Here is a 19,074-nt window from a genome sequence, read left to right on the forward strand (position 1 = left end):
ACTTCAATGCATACACAAGTATAATAGTACAGAAACTGACGAATGTTAGTACAACTGACTCACTCCTATGCAGATTAGATATGAAATACAAGTCACTTGGGAATTAAATAAACAGGAAGTGAAGGGAAAACTAAAGCAAAATAGCTGCATGAACAATGTGAAGAAATTGAAAAACAAATGACTGACAGAAGGACTGACTCAGCTTACAGGAAGGCCCAAATAGCCTTTGGTGAAATTAAAAGCAAAGTTGGTAACATTAACAGTGCAACGGGAATTCCACAGTTAAATGCAGGGGAGAGAGCATTTAGATGGAAAGAGTACACTGAAAGCCTCTATGAAGTGCAAGGCTGATAATGTGATAAAAGAAGAAACAGTACTTGATATAGAACAGATAGGAGATCCAGTATTAGGATCAGAGTTTAAAAGTGGATTGGAAGACTTAAGATCGAATAAGACAGAAGGGATGGATAAAATTCCATCAGAATTTCTAAAATCAATGGAGGAATTGGCAACAAAATGATTATTCACACTGATGCGTAGAATGTATGAGACTGGCGATATACCATCAGGCTTTCAATAAACATCATCCACAAAATTCCAACGATTGCATGAGCCAACAAGTGTGAGAATTAGCACACAATCAGAATAACAGCTCATGCATCTATGTTGGTAACAAGAATAATATAGAAAAGAATGAAAAAGAGAATTGAGGATGTGTTAGATGATGATCAGTGTGGCTTTAGGAAAGGTAAATGCACCAGAGAGGCAGTTCTGATGCTGCAGTTGATAATGGAAGCAAGACTAGGAAAAGTCAAGACATGTTCCCAGGATTTTGTCGACCTGGTAAAACAATCAAAAATGCAAAAATGCGAAAGATGTTCAAAATTCTAAGATAAGTAGAGGTAAGCTATAGGGAGAGACGGGTAATATACAATATGTACAAGAGCCAAGAGGGAGCAATAAAAGTGGAATATCAAGAACAAAGTGCTCAGATTAAAAAAGAAAATCTATACACTGAAGAAGCAATGACAGTAATAAAAGAAAGGTTCAAGTGTGTAATTCAAATTAAATGTGAAAGGATATCAATAAGATTGATGACATTGCTACTCTCTGTGGTAGTGAGGAAGAATTACAGATCTGCTGAATGGAATGAACAGTGTAATGTGTACAGGATATGGACTGAGAGTAAATCAAAGAAAGACAAAAGTACGAGAAGTAGCAGAAATGAGAACAGCGAGAAACCTAACATGAAACTTAGTTATCAAAAAGTAGATGAAGTTAACGAATTCTGCTACCTAGGTAGCAAAATAACCCATGATAAACGAAGCAAGGACGACTTGAAAACCAGTCTAGCACTGGTAAAAAGGTAATTCCTGCCCAAGAGAAGTCTACTAATATCAAACAAAGACCTTAATTTCAGGAAGAAATTTCTGAGAATTTATGTTTGGAGCAGAGCATTGTATGATAGTGAAACATGAACTGTGATAAAACCAGAATAGAAGAAAATAGAAATATTTGAGAAGCAGTCCTGTAGAAGAATGTCGATAATTAGGTGGACTGATATAGTAAGGAACGAGGAGGTTCTGCACAGAATCAGAGAGGAAAGGAAAATATGGAAAACACTTACAAGAAGAAGGGATATTATGATTGGGCATCTGTTAAGACATCATGGAATAATTTCTATGGTACTAGAGGGAGCTGTAGAGGGTAAAAACTGTAGAGGAAGACAGAGATTGGAATATATGCAGCAAAGACAAAGAAAAACCAGAAGAACACATTGGCAATGAGTCAAATTACATCCAAATTGTTTCTATTATACTACGGCTGGTCCCAGAAGGTGACTTATTGACAGAGCCTCTCCAAATCTTTCTTGCCTTTGAGTTGCTACCAGAGCCTCACAACTTGCTTCTTGAAGACCTCATTTGCTTCAAGTCATAATTTAAAAAACTGTGGCAAAGCTTCCGACACAAAACTGAACTATAGTAGAACATAGTTCTCACTTCTGTATGTGCATTTTTCGAAATCCGTCAAACAGTGTTGCATGGTTTTACCAACAGTGGACTGAGGAGGGAGGCATGCTACAGCAGTCCATGCAGCTGTGCAAAGCCACTGTGGCAGAGTGGTGTAGTGGTTAGCTCATCTGCCTAGTGAGCAGGAGAATTAGGTTTGAATCCCAGCCTTGGTAAAAATTTTCCTTCATCACTTCAGTCTGCATATATACATCATTATGTTTGATACTTAAAAAGATATCTGGAACCATATGGTTTCATTTGTAAATTTAGTTTATGTCTTTTCCCATAATCAGATCTGGTCCCCATATTTGTTTCAATTCGATAAATTTGTCTGAGGAGCAACCCAACAATTCCCATAAACAGAAAAAAACTGGTTGTCTAGGCCACCAAAGCGATTTTCAGAGATAATGAAACACGTATACTAAATGAGTCATGAAGCGACATCTTGTACTGTAATGAAGAGTGCTCATGAGCTTTATAGGAGATTAGCCACAACTCTTCTGCCTAATTTGTGTTCAGCCCCGTGTGTGTGTTCATCACATTCGTAAAGAATAATGTATTTCACATCATAGTTTCATCAATACAATTTGTAGCTATTATGTTCACTGAGTTACACTATATCCACTAGAATTTGTTTCTTACTGTGTACTACGATTTCTATTTTTGCACCACAGTCAGTGTATCAAAAGAAAGATGTTCAACCCAATTGCCCATGAAATGTTACAGTTCACATCACATTGCTACTTTATTAAAAGATTTCCAGATGACAGTCGTCTTGAGAAAACTTGAGATAAAAATTGGAAGGACAAGATTATGGTGAATACTTTCTCACACTAGTTATTATGCCAATCAATTAAAACCACAAATTCAAATGTTAAGATTTAGGTCAATTTATACTTACAGGTTTGTTCTCATTTATACATTCAAAAACAGGATCCCAAGGGTGCTTCATGACTATATTAACTGCATCTGAAACTCCAGAACGTGACGTTCCTCCAATAAGTCTCTCAGTCAGAGTTGGTACCTTTGCTTTGAGGGCCTGCGAACAATAAATATCTGGCATTAACTTCACAAATAATAAAAGAAGGCATCCTGTGCATATGAGAGAGAGAGAAGGGGGCAGGAGATGGAGGGAGGGGGGAGGAGACAGAGAGAGGGGAGGGAGGAGACGGAGGGAGGGAGGCGGGGAAGACAAAGAGAGAGATGTCTACAGCTCTTTGTGGCCCGACCAACATTACAAAAGTTCCAAAAGGAGAAACAGATCTGCACTCCTAGCTTACTACCAACAGTAAAGTAATACTGCAAAGAGTTTTGAAAAGTCTTCAGTTATTTTCTTAGATCTTCTGCTTAAGACACCAATGAAAATTGAGTGATACTTAAGACATTTCTCTTAACATGCAAGAGAAAGTTACAGAACTTTGCACCATTATAGCAGGCAATAGCACTATAGTGCTTCATTTCTTCTCAATCTGTGCACAGAATTTTTGCTGTAAATTTGTTTTATCAATACCCATGAGAAATATCAACTTCTTTTACATACCTTTATTCTACAAGAGATTAATCACACCATTAGACAAGTGCAATAACAACAGTTGCAGAAGGAGAAGAAGAAGAAGAAGAAGAAATAATAATATTAATGTTATTGTATAAGATGTCAATTTAAAATTACTTGTAATGAGTAAGAAACAAAAAGGTGGTGGCCATGGGCTCTAGTTAGAAATCATCCTGGGATATACCTGGAATTAATGGGGAAAATCATGATAAATCAGAATGATTTAAGGCTGACTGTACAACTGCCACTGACTACAGATCAATTTTAACCTTAGTTCAGAAGCTGAATTTAGTTCAGGAATTCATTCTGTTGTATAATACTACACTTGGCTCAATTAGACATGGTTCAATGTTGATATAAAATAGCATGAAACACGATTGGCAACATTGTGAAAATCAGTTTTCGACACAAGTTTTGTGTCTCGACCATATACATTAATTGTAAACAGTAGATACACAGTATTTATTATTGTTGGTGGCATGTTGTAAAGATGGAGGAAAATAAGAAGAAGAAGAAGATGCACTCTTCAAACTTCTTCACAGGCAAAAATTACTTAATGATTTATTGCTGAAAATCAAATTGGGTTACCATAAAGACACAATAGAAGGCAAAAAGAAAGATGAAATTACAACAGCCAAAAACGAAAACATGTGGAAAGTAGTTGCTGCTAACGTTAATTCATAAAACATAGGAACAAATTGTGACTGGTAAAGTTTGAAAATGTGCTAGGACATTATAAACAAAAAGGCCAAGAAAGGATTCACAGATAGCAAGGAACAATTTTATGGTGCACTTTACAATTATTATATTTCAGCTTTATTTAATTTCATGTGCCATTTAAACTCAGGCTGCCGCTCGTGGTTGCGCGGTAGTGTTCTAGCTTCCAGAGCAAGGGGTCCCGGGTTCGATTCCCGGCGGGGTCAGGGATTTTCACCTGCCCTGAGATGACTGGGTGTTGTTGTGTCATCATCATCATCGTCATTCATCCACATTACAGTCAGAGGAAGGCAACGGCAAACCACTTCCATTAGGACCTTGCCTCGTATGGTGGTGCGGGTCTCCCACATCGTTTCCCTATGCTCTATCAAGAAGCATGGGACTTCATTTCCAGTTTCCATTTAAACTCAAGTAAAAACAGTACAAAAACTTTTTAAAGTTGATATGCACAGAACTGGTGACAGCAATTTCATCAGGCCTACTTTTAACGGAAAAGTGGACAGAAGCTAACCAAAGCTGAAGCCACAATTTATTCCTAAGCCAGGCCCTATAGTGACAAAGCGAATCTTCATTCTGCAGTTAAATGTGATGGTTTCTATACATTTTAACATGCACAAATTATTTTTTGAGACAAATTTGCTGCATACAAAGTAGTTATTATTTATGTACTTGTTCATATTTTGTTGTAAGACAGATTTAAATAACACAAAAGGCTGTAGTTCATTTTCAACATCAGTAAATGAGGAAATTACTTTAACTTCAAAGGAAAATGTTTTTATCCTTGTTGACGACAGTGAAAATGAGATAAAATACCAAATATTTACACTGAGCTGGTAAGAATGATAGTGCGAGTCAAGTGTAACAGCAATAGACAATGTGTTTTGAATAAAAAAATAACCTCCAAATACAAGCAGATGTGGAAGAAGCAGTCCAGGATTCTGTTAGAGAACCTACAGTATCTTACTTGGGTCCCACAGTGGGGGTGTGAGTCCTCAATATGAAATACTGATTTTTTTTACAAAAATAAAATAAAATAAATAAATAAATTAGAGTATGTTCAGTAAGAACATAAAATAAAAGCACAGCGCATACTTGTGGAACAAGAAAAAGAATGGTACCACTGAAAAAAGATAGATGAATTAAAGAACTAAATCTAATAGATATGGAAAAGAAAAAGATGAATCAGGTTTCCAAATTGGCATTTGGTAAATTTATTCAAATTTTAAAACTGCTTTTGTCAAAATAGATAAATGCTACGCTCATTGCATTTTGACTCCTATTAGTTTGATTTTCTATTTGTACCAAAATTTCTTCGTAGGCTCCTCTTCTAACATAGTGTCATGTGTTTAAGGCTCCTCATCAAATGCACCAATATCTCACTTGTGCAAGACAAATGCTGTAATGATAATAACTGCTGTGTGATTTAGTTTTATTATGAGTGCTAAACTTAAACAGCTTGGCATTTTGCACAGTAATAAACAATGCCAAAGGTGAAAGCACTGGCAAGTGAAAAAGATTCTACAAACTGGCTGGGTTTTGAACCTGAGATCCTCAAGACACTTCACATTTTTGAGTTAATAACAACTTCATTATTATTTACTTCTTTCCAACTTGAAAACTGACAACTCCACTTGAATTTGAATTGATCCACACATTTTCACCAGTCAAAACATGATCCTAGTTCATAGTGATATAATCTAACAAGGGGATAGTGCCTACTCATCATTATCAGTTTTGTTCAAATTTATGATATACAGGGCGAGTCAAAAGTCCTTGGAAACCTTCGTAAATTGGAAGATTAAAGGGAAAATTGAAATGTGATAATGGGAATATACGTTTGACTTGGGGGCCGCAACTTTTGGAGTGAATGTCATCCATGGTCGCCATCTTGAAATCTGCTATTTTGGATTCAAGTCATTTTTTTTTAATGGAAAAGGGGGTGTACGACACAGCAAATAACACTTGCTTGAGCTCTGGAATTGAGTGGTGTAATTTGTTTTTGTCTATCTTGTACAATTTAGAAGTTATTAATGTTCAAAGTTACCTTGGTACCGACTCATGTCTCTCTTTGTTCCAGGTGATCTAAAATGGGTCTGACGTGTGAACAGAAGATCGAAATCATCCTTATATCAGGGGAAAGCAGCTACTGAACAATAGCAGCTGACTACAACAGACAGCACCCAGACAGAAAACTGGTATCGCACAGCACGTTGGCTCAAATGATCACCAAATTCCGAGAGACGAGCTCTGTTCACGATAGGACATGTAGTGGGCGATCAAGGACTGCCACCAATGAGGAAACTGCAACTGCGGTTGTTGCGTTGTTTGTGAAAAGTCCTAAACGAAGTACCTGTCGTGTGGCCCTAGAATGTGGAATAAGCCAAACCTCGGTTGTCTGGATATTGCACACCAATAAGTGGCATCCTTACAAGCTGTAGATGCAACATCGACTTGATGAGGATGACCCTGATCGCCGGTTGGAGTTCTGCCTGTGGGCTACTGAAAAACACAAACTGGATCCTTCATTTGCCAGGGGCATATTGTTCAGCAACGAGGCGTATTTCACTTTGAACGGGGAGGTTAATCAAGATAATTGTCAACACTGGAGTAACGCAAATCCGAACTGGGTTGCCCCAATTCGAGAACATAGTCCAGCGAAGGTGATGGTGTGGTGTGGCATATGGGACATCCGCATCATTGGGCCATTTTTCATTTACAACACCTTGACTGCACCACAGTATCTGACGTTGCTGCAGGACCTTGTGTTCCCTTCCACACTGAATGTTGACGGCATTTTCCATCTTATTTTCAGTACGATGGAGCCCCTCCACACTATGGCATTGGTGTCTGTGAATGGTTGGAGGAACAACTGCCGGGGAAGTGGGTTGGTCGCCGTGGTCCCGTGGAGTGGCCGCCCAGATCCCCTGACTCAACGGCCCTTGATTTTTATCTGTGGGGACATCTTAAGCAGATAGTGTATGCTGAGAGCATCCGTGATTTGAGACACCTAGAGGAACGCATACAACATGCCTATGACCAAATTGCAGGAGACACTTTTCTCCGTGTGCAATCAGAGTGGTTGCGGCGACTTCAGTTGTGCATTGCATGGGATGGACAACACACAGAACATGTGTTGTAGCAGTTGGTATGAAGGTAATTTCCCAACTTTGAACATTAATAACCTCTAAACTGTACAAGATAGACAAAAACAAATTACACCACTCAATTCCAGAGCTCAAGCGAGTGTTATTTGATGTGTCATACACTCCCCTTCCCATTTTAAAAAAAACTTGAATCAAAAAGGTGGATTTTAATATGGCGGCCATGAATGACATTCACTCCAAAAGTTGCGGCCCCACAACAAACAAACCTATGCTCCGATCACCACATTTCAATTTTCCCTTTAATCTTCCAACTTAAGAGTTTAGAAAAAAAATAGTGTTCTTTTGGCACAGGTTGGGTAAGGCGTGAGCTATTCATGTTAATCTACTCTGCAGGCACTGGTTGGCACAGCAGAAAGAGTACAGAATGGTAATCCTAGCGGCATAGGATCAAGTTCCAATGTGGAAACCTTTTGAATTTTCAATTTTTTTTATGTGACTGACACTGCAAATAAACCAAAATAATGCTTGATGTTTTGTACTTATTAATATTTTCATAAAAGGCATGAAAAGGAAAACTTGAGATCACAAATAAATTTCTGAGAAAGGATTGTAATTACTGTGTCCATGAGGATTCTGCAAATTACTTTTTGAGAAGGAACTGTAATCAAAGCATAAAGAACTTCAAATGCCTACAAGATAATACCAGTTCTTTTGGACCAAGGACTGAAAAAATGGTAGATGAGAACACAGCAGAATATAGGAATGTTGCCATTATTTCATCAAAATCTGGAAATTTATAACAGCCTTCTTCTGTTGATTGACTTTTGGGGAGAGGCAAATAACTTACTATTAAACATGAAAATTTCTCAAGATGATGCAGGTTTGCTACCACACAGTATTAAAGTGATTTCCTCAAATGCACACCGCTGGTGCAACCCTCCGATAGCTATTTTTATCATGAGGAATGAATCTGACCAAAAAGTTTCAATACTTCTCTTATCTCATTGAGACTAAGAAAGAAATCACATCTTAGGTGACTGCACCAAAATAAACTCCACTGTACATCACCAAAATATCCTTGCCAATGTCTGGCAAAATGGTAAACCAAGTTTGTTCTTCTATAGGAACTTTAAAACAACCATGTAATTGTAGAAATGCAACATTTATAATGCATGCAAGATGGTGAGAAAATTACTGCTTCCCCTGTTTTTTATGACAAATATCACACCAGCATGTGCAAATAAGTATCTAATTTTATGTACAAATCCTTTTTTAACATGTTACAATGTCTTCCTGTAAATTTATTTGCAATCCCAAATTTTCCTTTGCCTTTCCTGTTCATGCCTTACATGAAAATATTAATACAACATACTGAGCATTGTTTTAAAAATGGAGAAGAAAAAGAAAAAAAGGGAAGAAGAAGAAATAAAAAAAAGAAAGGAGCTCAACCCCATGACCATCAGATTACCGTTCTGTACTGTTTTGCTGTCACTATGTGAACATACACTGCTCATGCCTCGCCTGACCCGTGCCAAAAGAACGCTATTTTTTCTGATTGCATGGATTTCTGGAGCTCCCACTCCAGTCATTTTCATTTTTGGCCAATCTGGACGAAATCGGTGATGACGAACAAGTGCCCACAGCTCCCTTGTGAGATTAACGTTCACACAATACAGATTTCAGAGTTCAGTTTGATCCAACTTCATTTTCTGTACTAATCTAATATGTGCTTTACACAGTCTGCCCTAAATCAGATAACAATCATGAGTCTCCACTACAGTAAAAATAATTCCTAATTTTCCTTCATTGTAGTAAGATAAAACACCAAAAATCAAAATTAACTGGATTTTAAATATTTCTGTAGAGTGCACAAGTTTTCTGAGAGTGAAGCATTTAGTTTGAGCAAGAAAGACACTTCTGCCATTGACCAACTTTGAATTTTCCACAGGCCTTTTGAAAATATATGTATACTTTTCCAATAACGGACAAAGACCATTCCCTTCAAATAGGTTGTTTCTCTTTCTTGTGACCAAGGAAAGGAAGCAACAGTGCCTTTAAATAAACACATGTTTGCAAAAACATATTCCATGTAGGAGCATCCATGCTTCAATGTCAGGACAAAATTCCTCAGTTTTTTAAGGGAGACGTACATGAGGTTATGGGCTACCTGGAATGCTTCACAGAACAAAACTGTGCAAAATAAACCAGCCTAAGTGTAAAGTCAGCTATCTTATGATTCTGCAGGTCATGAAATGTGCCTTCTATGAAGGCTTCTCTTCTATCATCAAACCAAAAAATATAATGCCTCCCTTTAAGGGGAGGTTTACTATCTTTTGGTTCGAAAAATTGATTTTTTTAAAAACTGCATTTTTGGATCCATAAAAGTGTTTAGAATCCACCCCCAAAACGGTTTTTCCGAATACGAAACGGCAATATTTGTTATTCGCGATTGAACAAAAAAATGCACCTGCCTGAAATCAGCCTTTTTCATGCACTAGTTTTTTTCTTTCGGAGGACGAGTTATCGTACCGATGCTGAGAAGGGAACACACAAAATTCAAATGATAGTTTGAACGTGTTTGTTTGGGAGTGAGCCCGCAAGCATTTGCATTCTGGTGCGAAGACTGTGGAGATTGTGACTTTCCTGGCAGTGAGCAGCTTCAACAAAGGGTATTCAGCAATTATGAAGACCGTGACAATGATGTACATCACCCTAGGACTCTATTCAATGCAGTTCGCCAAGCATTCGGACGACCACCAGATACAAGCATCCGAAAACTGCTTGTCACTGGCCACACGAGCAGCTCTGGAGCAGTGCAGGGTAGCCCAGATCGAGCAGAACACCCTCTATGAGGAAGAGGAAGGACTCGTTTGTGGACCTGAAATAGCAGATTTAATGTATGTTGCATAATATCGCATTTATATGTAGTCAAAACTTGAAACGTGTTTTTCTCGAAAAGCTTTTTTTTGTCACGTGTTGTAGTAACTTCAATTCTACTGAACTGATTGGCATGATTCTTTGTTTCCGATGAGGCTAACTAAATTGTCTAGGAGTTATACCACTTTTATTCCGACCCATCAACTATATATGTTTTTACTTGGCCAACAAAGTCGAAAAATCGATGAAAAAAATTACCCTATTTTTTTTCAAATGGCGACCATTTTGTTTCCTATGGGCCAAATAACTTAAGCGAGGTACAACTACTAAAGATCTCATATACTTCGCTAACGTCAACTCAATTTTGATGTCAGACGAGCCAGCTGACCTGTGACATACCGCGTGTAGAGGTTCACATCGAAATTTTGTTTCGTTCAGACGACACTTCCACCTTTCCTCTTCAACATTTCCGGTCGATAAAAATTCCGGTTTGTAGAGAAAGTATCAATAAACATTTTGAACAAATTTGACATTGATATCTATAACACATCCTGAGAAAAAATTCTCAAAGAACATGCTTTTTTCGGGCCAAAGATAGTAAACCTCTCCTTAACTTACCATGCCATATATTGGAGGGAATAGAATGGTCCCTGTAGTAAAATTATATATGAGAAACTGGATCTATTTTGTTAATACAACTGAGAGTCAGCCTATGTGAAGTGAACTAGCAGCTGATTCCCTCAAATTTATTATCTGCTTTATCATTCAGTTTATGGCCCCAATTCCTAGTAATATGTAAACTTTTTTATCATGGCAGTTTTAGGTGGTTTTGGGGGGGGGGGGGGGGGATGTTTTGATCTGGAGCTGCTTAAGATACTAGTAGATGTCGGACCTGAACTACAGAATTTTATGACACTATCAAACTCAGCAAACAATTATTTTGCACTCATTAGCAAATGCTTTTTGTACTCCATTTTATAACACACTACCAAGGTGGAGAAGTGCCCCTTGGTGGTTTCAGAGGAAAATAATGAGCACCCAAAAAGAACTGAGTGAATAATGGTAAACTGTACACAAATCAAAAAGGACAAACTGAGTACCAAGAATCGTCAACAGTGTACGAACAAAACCTGAATAGCAAACCAAGAGAAATAACAAAAATACTGGATGCGAATAGTACGGTCGGGAACCAAATACATCAATACAACTGCTCAAGGAACAGGAGCACACTTCCCTAGTTGCCGAAACTGCCAGAAGGACTCACCAATGGACACGGTGTCCAAGCCACCAACAGTGTGGCCATGAAATCATACACCTCTGGATGGCCAACATGGGTATATGCACCTCAATATTGATATCTGAATCCGGCAATGCTACTGAGTCTACATTACTATGTGCTGTGTATTGCTCATTACTTTCTTTTCTATTTTGAAGTGAGTGGAGAGACTAACCTTGGTCCTTGGCAGAGGTTGAGAAAAACCGGTGACTATCGAGAGGATATGGACTACTCATAGTTTCTACAATGGTTTAAAAATTTGTTGCTCCAGTTTAGTGTTCAGACAGGGTTTGTGATGGACAATGCACCATACCATATCCTGATTTCAGAAAAAACTCCAACCATTAGTGACTGTAAAGAAACTATGGTGCAGTCGTTGCAGGCGAGAGACATTGCTGCAGACATCAGCACGACAAAGCTGTTGTTATACTCGGTCATAAAACGAAATAAGCCTGTGACACCTGAATATGTGTAGATGAAATTGCAAGCAAACAGGGTCACTTGGTAATGAGGCTATTGCATTATCATTGCCATTTTAATCAAACTGAACTGGTTTGGAGTGAATCAGGCATACATTGGAAGTAACAACAAGACTTTTGCTATAACAAGTGGAAATACTGCTACGTGAAGGTCTTGCCACTGTAGATGCTACCTCTCGGAGGAAGAAAGTAGACCATGTAACTAAACTCATAAGAGAAGCACAGACTACAGATTGGATTATAAATGAAAACTAACAATTAATGATTTCTCTTAATGATGATGATGATGATGATGATGTGATGAAGATGGTGAAGACAATGGTTTTCGTGCAGATTCCAATGATAGTGAAGGAGAACTGGATGGAACTGTGCCACTGACATAATAAATTAGTGAATGTAAATGTATTCAGAATTAATTCTTTCCCTCTTCAATTGAGTAGGCTATGCATGTTTTGCTTTATTTCTTTCTATGAGAGTGGATAGCGTGTTCTTTGGTATGCTTAGGTTTACATTATTACACGGCATTTTACATGCAACTATTACAGTAACAATTTGGAATTACCATTAACTTCGAGTGTTTTTATTTCCCGGTTTCATATACTATCAAATACTTAGTCTCCATCGTTGTTCTCTTCGTTGTTATAAAAATGTACTTTGTTGTACTTACGTATATACATTGATTGTAGCTTACATTTACAAAACGTACTTTGCGGCTGTGGGTGTGTGCGGTGGCATCTATTGCAACCTCGCCAACTACACGCGACTGTCAAGTGACATGTTTCACCGGCCCCTGTATAGGCAGGAATAGAAAAGGTGGATCAGGCGATCAAACTGCAAAGCTCCTTTGTTGCATGAGTCAGTTGGTGGCAAGCAGGCAAAGAGTGTGCATCTTGTGAACTGAAGGAGATGAGAAGAACTCCAAAATTATATAATACAGCCTCGGTTGCTCAAGTAAGACAGCTTATTATTCACAGAATACTTTGGTTAGCTCTTTACTATGAAAATCCAATACCAAGAAGAGAATTTTCAGAACGTGTTGCACTGGAAGAGCCATGGATATTTTTGTCACCTTTTTTGATTAGCACAGGATATTGACGCTGCCACCACATTCACTGAAAATATCAGTTGAGTGCTGTATCACTGCATGGACCACTTATGTGGTTTCGTTTACAATAATGATTTTCTGTCTTGTAAACTTTGTGTTGAGCCACCATATTTTGTCCTTAGTCATTTACCTAGACAGGGTCCTATCACAAGTGCTGAATAGCCTGTTTTACTGAACTGAAAAGCAATTATTTTCCTCAACAAATTACTTAGTGAGCGTAAGTTTTGAAATACCCCAAGTAGTTTTCCAAAATGGACAATGAAGTATTCAGTTCAAAGGTTCTTTTTCTTGAAATAATAGTGCTTACAGTTTCATGTGTTGTGTAGTTAACAGTGTTTCCCATGTTGTGTTATGACTCAAGTGTTCAACCACGTTCTAAATCCACCAATAAATTATTTTCTGAGTCCCTATGCAAATTGTTGAGCCAAATTTAGATGTCATGTTACAATAACAGCAAACAAAAATAAGCAACTGGCTGTAATTATTCAAACTATACTAGATTCAGGTGTCACATATTCCATCTGAGCTAAATAATACAAGGTAAGGAATATTCCTTGAGAATACAGATAATAATCAGTACAAAAGATGCAATTACTTCATAAGTATTTCAATAGTAGTAATTTCCAATAATTAAACTAACAAAAGAACCTGTTTCCATATCAGTAGTGCTCCACCATTAGCAATCATTTACCTATAATTTGATTCCTATTTTAAAGTACAGACAGTAAGTGTTACTGAGAGCCAGTTGTTGCCTACATACATTAATACTCCTCCTGTGTAGTTCAAGTCAATTCACTGGTGCACTACTTGCTAAACTGTGCCACTCACTTTTATCATATCAGCAAAACAGAAGCTTAGTATCAAGTAAAGCTAACCCACATTGTTAACTTTCTTTATGAACCATCATAGTACAGGGTACAACTTTGCCTAATTAGGCTGGCAAACATCCCTTTTCACATAATTACAGTTTACTAAGTTACTAATAGAACCTTGGTTCAATTCCCATTTGCCTTGCTACTGATTTTTTTCAAAAGAAACTTTAAGGAAAACAAAATTAGTCCGATACCTTTCCACTGCACACAGTCACAGTCACAAGAATCCTTTCACAGGAATGGCATTAACGACACAGTATTAACATAATAGCGGCCAATAGTGCTAAACACTCCTCTCCCCTAAGGAAGTTTAAGTTCTCGTTTGTTTACAGTCCAGCCGACTGTCAAGATGCAGTGTTTGCAACCTAATTACACTTGTACGGTCATCAAATACAACACACCTGGAGCTACCAGGTGCAGCCTCCGATAAGAGATTCAAATACAACCACTGTATCATTATTCTGTTTTCTTCCCAATAACTTGCAAGCTGGCAACCGATGTGTTCCCTCCACAATAACTACAAGACCCATGTAACTCACCCACCTTAAATTTTTAATACAAAACTATGCTCTTTGCATATGGTTTTGCAGAATCATTCAGAATATTTCTATTTATCTTCACACCGGAGTAACCAAGTGGGACAAGTGATGATTAAATGTCACATTTCATGCAAATAGCAAATTTTGTAGCAGATGAAAATAATTCAGTTAGCTTCAGTTACTGTGAGCAAGCAACAACGCGCCCTGCGTGATGAAATGAAGGAACAGCCGGGTCGGGCCAGTTCATAGTGGCCCCCACGGGCGGCCCAAGAGAAAGCCAGTGGACATTCCACCCTCAGCAGACGGCAGGCTTTGTACAGGATGGGGGGTGGGGTGGTGCCCTAATCCTGCACTATAAAACTGGAAGCTGCAATTTCTCCACTATGTGGAAAGCTGCCCAGACTGTTTTTTGCGGCCAAGGTACCGTATTAACACAAAAGATAGGTCTGGCACTGCTACGGCTGTTGTTGGTGAGGTGCGCTCCTTATAAGCCCCTCACACCGCTGCTCTTGGCGTGGGATTCTACAGAAACATCTCATTGGTTCCATTAGCAATGCAGAAGCCTCGGGAACATTTCAACTTAAAATGCCTCCTAAAAGCCAGCTATTAGCTGAAATTGTGTGATGTGGGGTGATGATTTCTGCGCACGCAATATTTGAAGGGAAGAGGATTGGCAGAAATTTTGTTGCAAGATGATGATTGGGCAGCCACTAGTGCAGAGTAGGAGAAACTGATGCTACCCTATATCTGACAAACGAGGATTCACTTTCTGACTGCTTTAGTGAGCAGTTGTAGTACTCTGCATTATCCGCTACGGAATATGGAGATAGAAGTTTTACCTAGGAATACATTTTTTAACACAATTGCACATCATCGCAGTTACAGTTCCGTCGGTCATCTACGTAGCAACCCATTAAGCAATGCAGGCATTAGACACCAACACCGGGTATTAGCTGCAGTTATCACAGGTAAATATATCAGCCTTGCTCCATCTTGCTAGAGTGGTAGAAGTCGCAACATTTGATTACCAGTTCACACCATTCGTGATCGCCACTTCACTCATTCCCACCCCACCCCACCCCACCCCACCCCCACCCCCACCACCACCCCGCCCCCCCCCAATAGACTTGTGATATGATAAACACAGAATTTTGTGAAGTCCACTTGGCAGGGAGGATGCCAGCTGTCATGCAAGTTATTTCAAAGTTTACTGTGTAGATTTTAACTGTTCTCTTCTTACCACTTTTGGAAAACTTTTAATAACAATCTAATAAATTGGTCTCTGCTGAACTGAATAAATTCAATAATTATTCTGGTCCATACAGCAGTTATCTGTTCAGAATATCCGTTCCTTGGCTCATACCAATCATTAATTTTGGAGGGTTATAAAAAAAAGTAAAGATTTACATAATCTTATATGAGGAAACTGGTCACACAAGTTAGTTGCATAGGAGAGTGAAGACAGCAATGTCAGATAGTGCATTGTGCAATTAAATATGCTCCTCTCTTGGGCTAATTCTTTGAATTTTGAGCCTAAATTGTAATCATTTGCATAGTAAATTTTAACTTTCTTTTGATGACTCAGTGGCCAGTTCCCACACTAACTGACATTTTCTCCCTCTACACATATTAACCTATGGCATTAGCTTTCCTTTTGGTACAATAAGAAGTTAGTAAGATAAAATGCAGTGTTTACAAGACAAGAAACAAAAAATTTTAAATCAGGAGCTGTGTAACAAAATTAATGAATGAACTGTAAAGCTGCCACACAGGCAACATGCACATTCATCTCTTTCAATTTATTTTTTATTTCCTCTTAAGACCTCAAAAGTATTCTATAGGTTTGAAAAACTGGGACATTGGTATTAAGATCATTATAATTGTCTGAATTAATCATATTAAGCAATTAGTATGCTTAACAGCGCAGAAATCAGCTGTTGAAGTCTTGGCCAGAGCTGAAGTTGAACATTTTCTTGTATGTTTTTATAGGGTGCATGCTTTCACTATCTTATTTACAAATATACATATAAATTTGTATGAACAATGCCATCATATGATTAGCACCTGCTCAACTTGACAAACCGCTCAAATCTCAGCTCTGGCCATTACATGTGCTGTCAACTGCAGTTATTAACACTGCACATAAGCAAATCTGAAAATTTCAAGTATTACCTGCAATGCATCTAAGTAAGCCGCTAGGTATGCATTGCTAAGTGTGTCTACAAGTGTTGTGTGAAGCCACTGCACAAGACGCATTTCCCAGTTTACACTGGCCAGCAACTGTCGCAGTCGTCGAGCTGTTGTGTCTGCAACTATACGCCGCTTTGCAGCTTCTGACGGTGATCCCTCACACAGAAGCCGTGACAGCCGATCTTGATTTAGAGCACGAACAGCCTTGCTGAACAATCGTATCTGCTGTGCTGTCCAATTACTTCTGCAAATATAAACAAATAATGTAACTCTTCAGGCTTTCCCGGCGATCTAATGACATCTTGGGTTGTCGGGTGTTCTGCCGGATATCAGCGTCGTACTTGCATGATATTTCGGTCACGTAGCTCGAGACCTTCATCAGGTGTGACCTGAGACTGCTCCTCGAGTGGACCTGGTCCAGTATTTATGCCTATGGCCTTCCCCCTCCACCAACGGCTGCAGGCGCTTCCTCTGTGGTCCGCGCCCATTCCCTGCGACCTGCTGGAGCGTTGCTGCTCCGTTTTCCGTCCGCTGCGGTTCTAGGTGTTCCCTCTGCGGTCCGCGCCCACCAAACCCGCTCCTGGGCGTTTCATCTACGGTCTGGGGTACCAGGCGTTCCCCCTGCGGTCCGCGCCCGCTCTCCACGACCTGTTGGAGCGTTGCCGCTCCGTTTTTCGTCCGCTGCAGCTCTGGATGTTCCCTCTGCGGTCCGCGCCCACCAGTCCCAGTTCTGGGTGTTCCACCTTCGGTCTGGTGCTCCTGGCAGTCCGTCAGGGGCTCGTTTACCATCTCCATGTCTCTGGTTCTTCTGTTTGTGTAAACGAGCCCCTGACGGACTGCCAGGAGCACCAGACCGAAGATGGAACACCCAGAACTGGGACTGGTGGGCGCGGACCGCAGAGGGAAAATCCAGAGCCGCAGCGGACGAAAAACGGAGCGGCAACGCTCCAACAGGTCGTGGAGAGCGGGCGCGGACCGCAGGGGGAACGCCTGGTACCCCAGACCGTAGATGAAACGCCCAGGAGCGGGTTTGGTGGGCGCGGACCGCAGAGGGAACACCTAGAACCGCAGCGGACGGAAAACGGAGCAGCAACGCTCTAGCAGGTCGCAGGGAATGGGCGCGAACCACAGAGGAAGCGCCTGCAGCCGTTGGTGGAGGGTGAAGGCCATAGGCATAAATACTGGACCAGGTCCACTCGAGGAGCAGTCTCAGGTCGCACCTGATGAAGGTCTCGAGCTACGTGACCGAAATATCGTGCAAGTACGACGCTGATATCCGGCAGAACACCCGACAACCCAAGATGTCATAAACAAATAATACTTACAGAAACTTCTTTTTGCAGGCATTTAGAATACTGCAATGTAATAGAAAAGCATGAAACATAATAATTAGAAAACATTAATGTTGCTTATTATTTATTTCACCAACAGACAATGTTTCCTACACACTATTGTTTTCTCATCCAATTACTGTGTAGGCTTGTATTGTATTGTATTGTATGTTAACCGGGGACCTAGAAACGATGGAGAGGCTCTGTCCCCGCCGCAGCCGCAGTGGTCCACAACCCCACAACAACTACCGCAGTCCACTTCACCCCTCCGCCTCCCCACACCAAACCCAGGGTTATTGTGTGGTCTGGCCCCTGGTGGACCCCCCACAGAACGTCTCACACCAGACGAGTGTAACCCCTATGTTTTCGTGGTAGAGTAATGGTGGCATACGCATATGTGGAGAACTTGTTTGCGCAGCAATCGCCGACATAGTGTAACTGAGGCGGAATAAGGTGAACCAGCCCGCATTCACCGAGGCAGATGGAAAACCGCCTAAAAACCATCCACACACTGCCCGGTTCACCGCACCTCGACACAAATCCGCCGGGCGGATTCGTGCCGGGGACCAGGCGTTCCTTCCCGCCCGGAAAGCCGTGTGTTACACCGCATGGCCAACCGGGCAAGCTCTGTGTAGGCTTACTTCCATCTCCTTGCCATCCTCAAAGTAAGTGCTTCCCCATTTCCAGTTCTTTTTTTTAGGAGTGGCTTACTTGCTGGCCAAAATAGGTATACATTAGAATTGGAGTGGAAATGACACAAACCGATACAGCCTGCCAATCACTAGTGGATATAATCTCCAACATCCATATTTGGAGTATAGAGAATAGATTCATCCATCAGATTCAATGTTAAACTCAGTAGCATTAGGACAGAAAAGTAAGTTATCATCTTTTATCTCTCTCTTTCCTTCATTTCATACATCCATCCAATTCGATGCATTGGTGGGGTTATTTTCAGTTATCAGTTTTTCACATTATATATGAAATACAAAAATAAGACTTGGAGAAATGCAAAAGACA

General features: G+C 39.9%; 1 protein-coding gene across 1 annotated transcript in view; it reads right to left on the bottom strand.

Moving 5' to 3' along the window:
* The window catches only part of LOC126469756 (KAT8 regulatory NSL complex subunit 3), a 159,305-nt gene that overhangs the window by 98,003 nt on the left and 42,228 nt on the right, over positions 1 to 19,074 (bottom strand). Inside the window, exons 6-7 of the mRNA XM_050096976.1 lie at positions 16,706 to 16,967; positions 2,914 to 3,051 (exon numbers count right to left, since the gene is read on the bottom strand). Of these exons, the coding sequence (XP_049952933.1) occupies positions 2,914 to 3,051; positions 16,706 to 16,967 (400 nt within the window). The remainder of the gene's footprint in view (positions 1 to 2,913; positions 3,052 to 16,705; positions 16,968 to 19,074) is intronic.

The sequence above is a fragment of the Schistocerca serialis genome, chromosome 1, assembly GCF_023864345.2.
Source record: "Schistocerca serialis cubense isolate TAMUIC-IGC-003099 chromosome 1, iqSchSeri2.2, whole genome shotgun sequence".
NCBI classification, from domain to species: Eukaryota; Metazoa; Arthropoda; class Insecta; order Orthoptera; family Acrididae; genus Schistocerca; species Schistocerca serialis.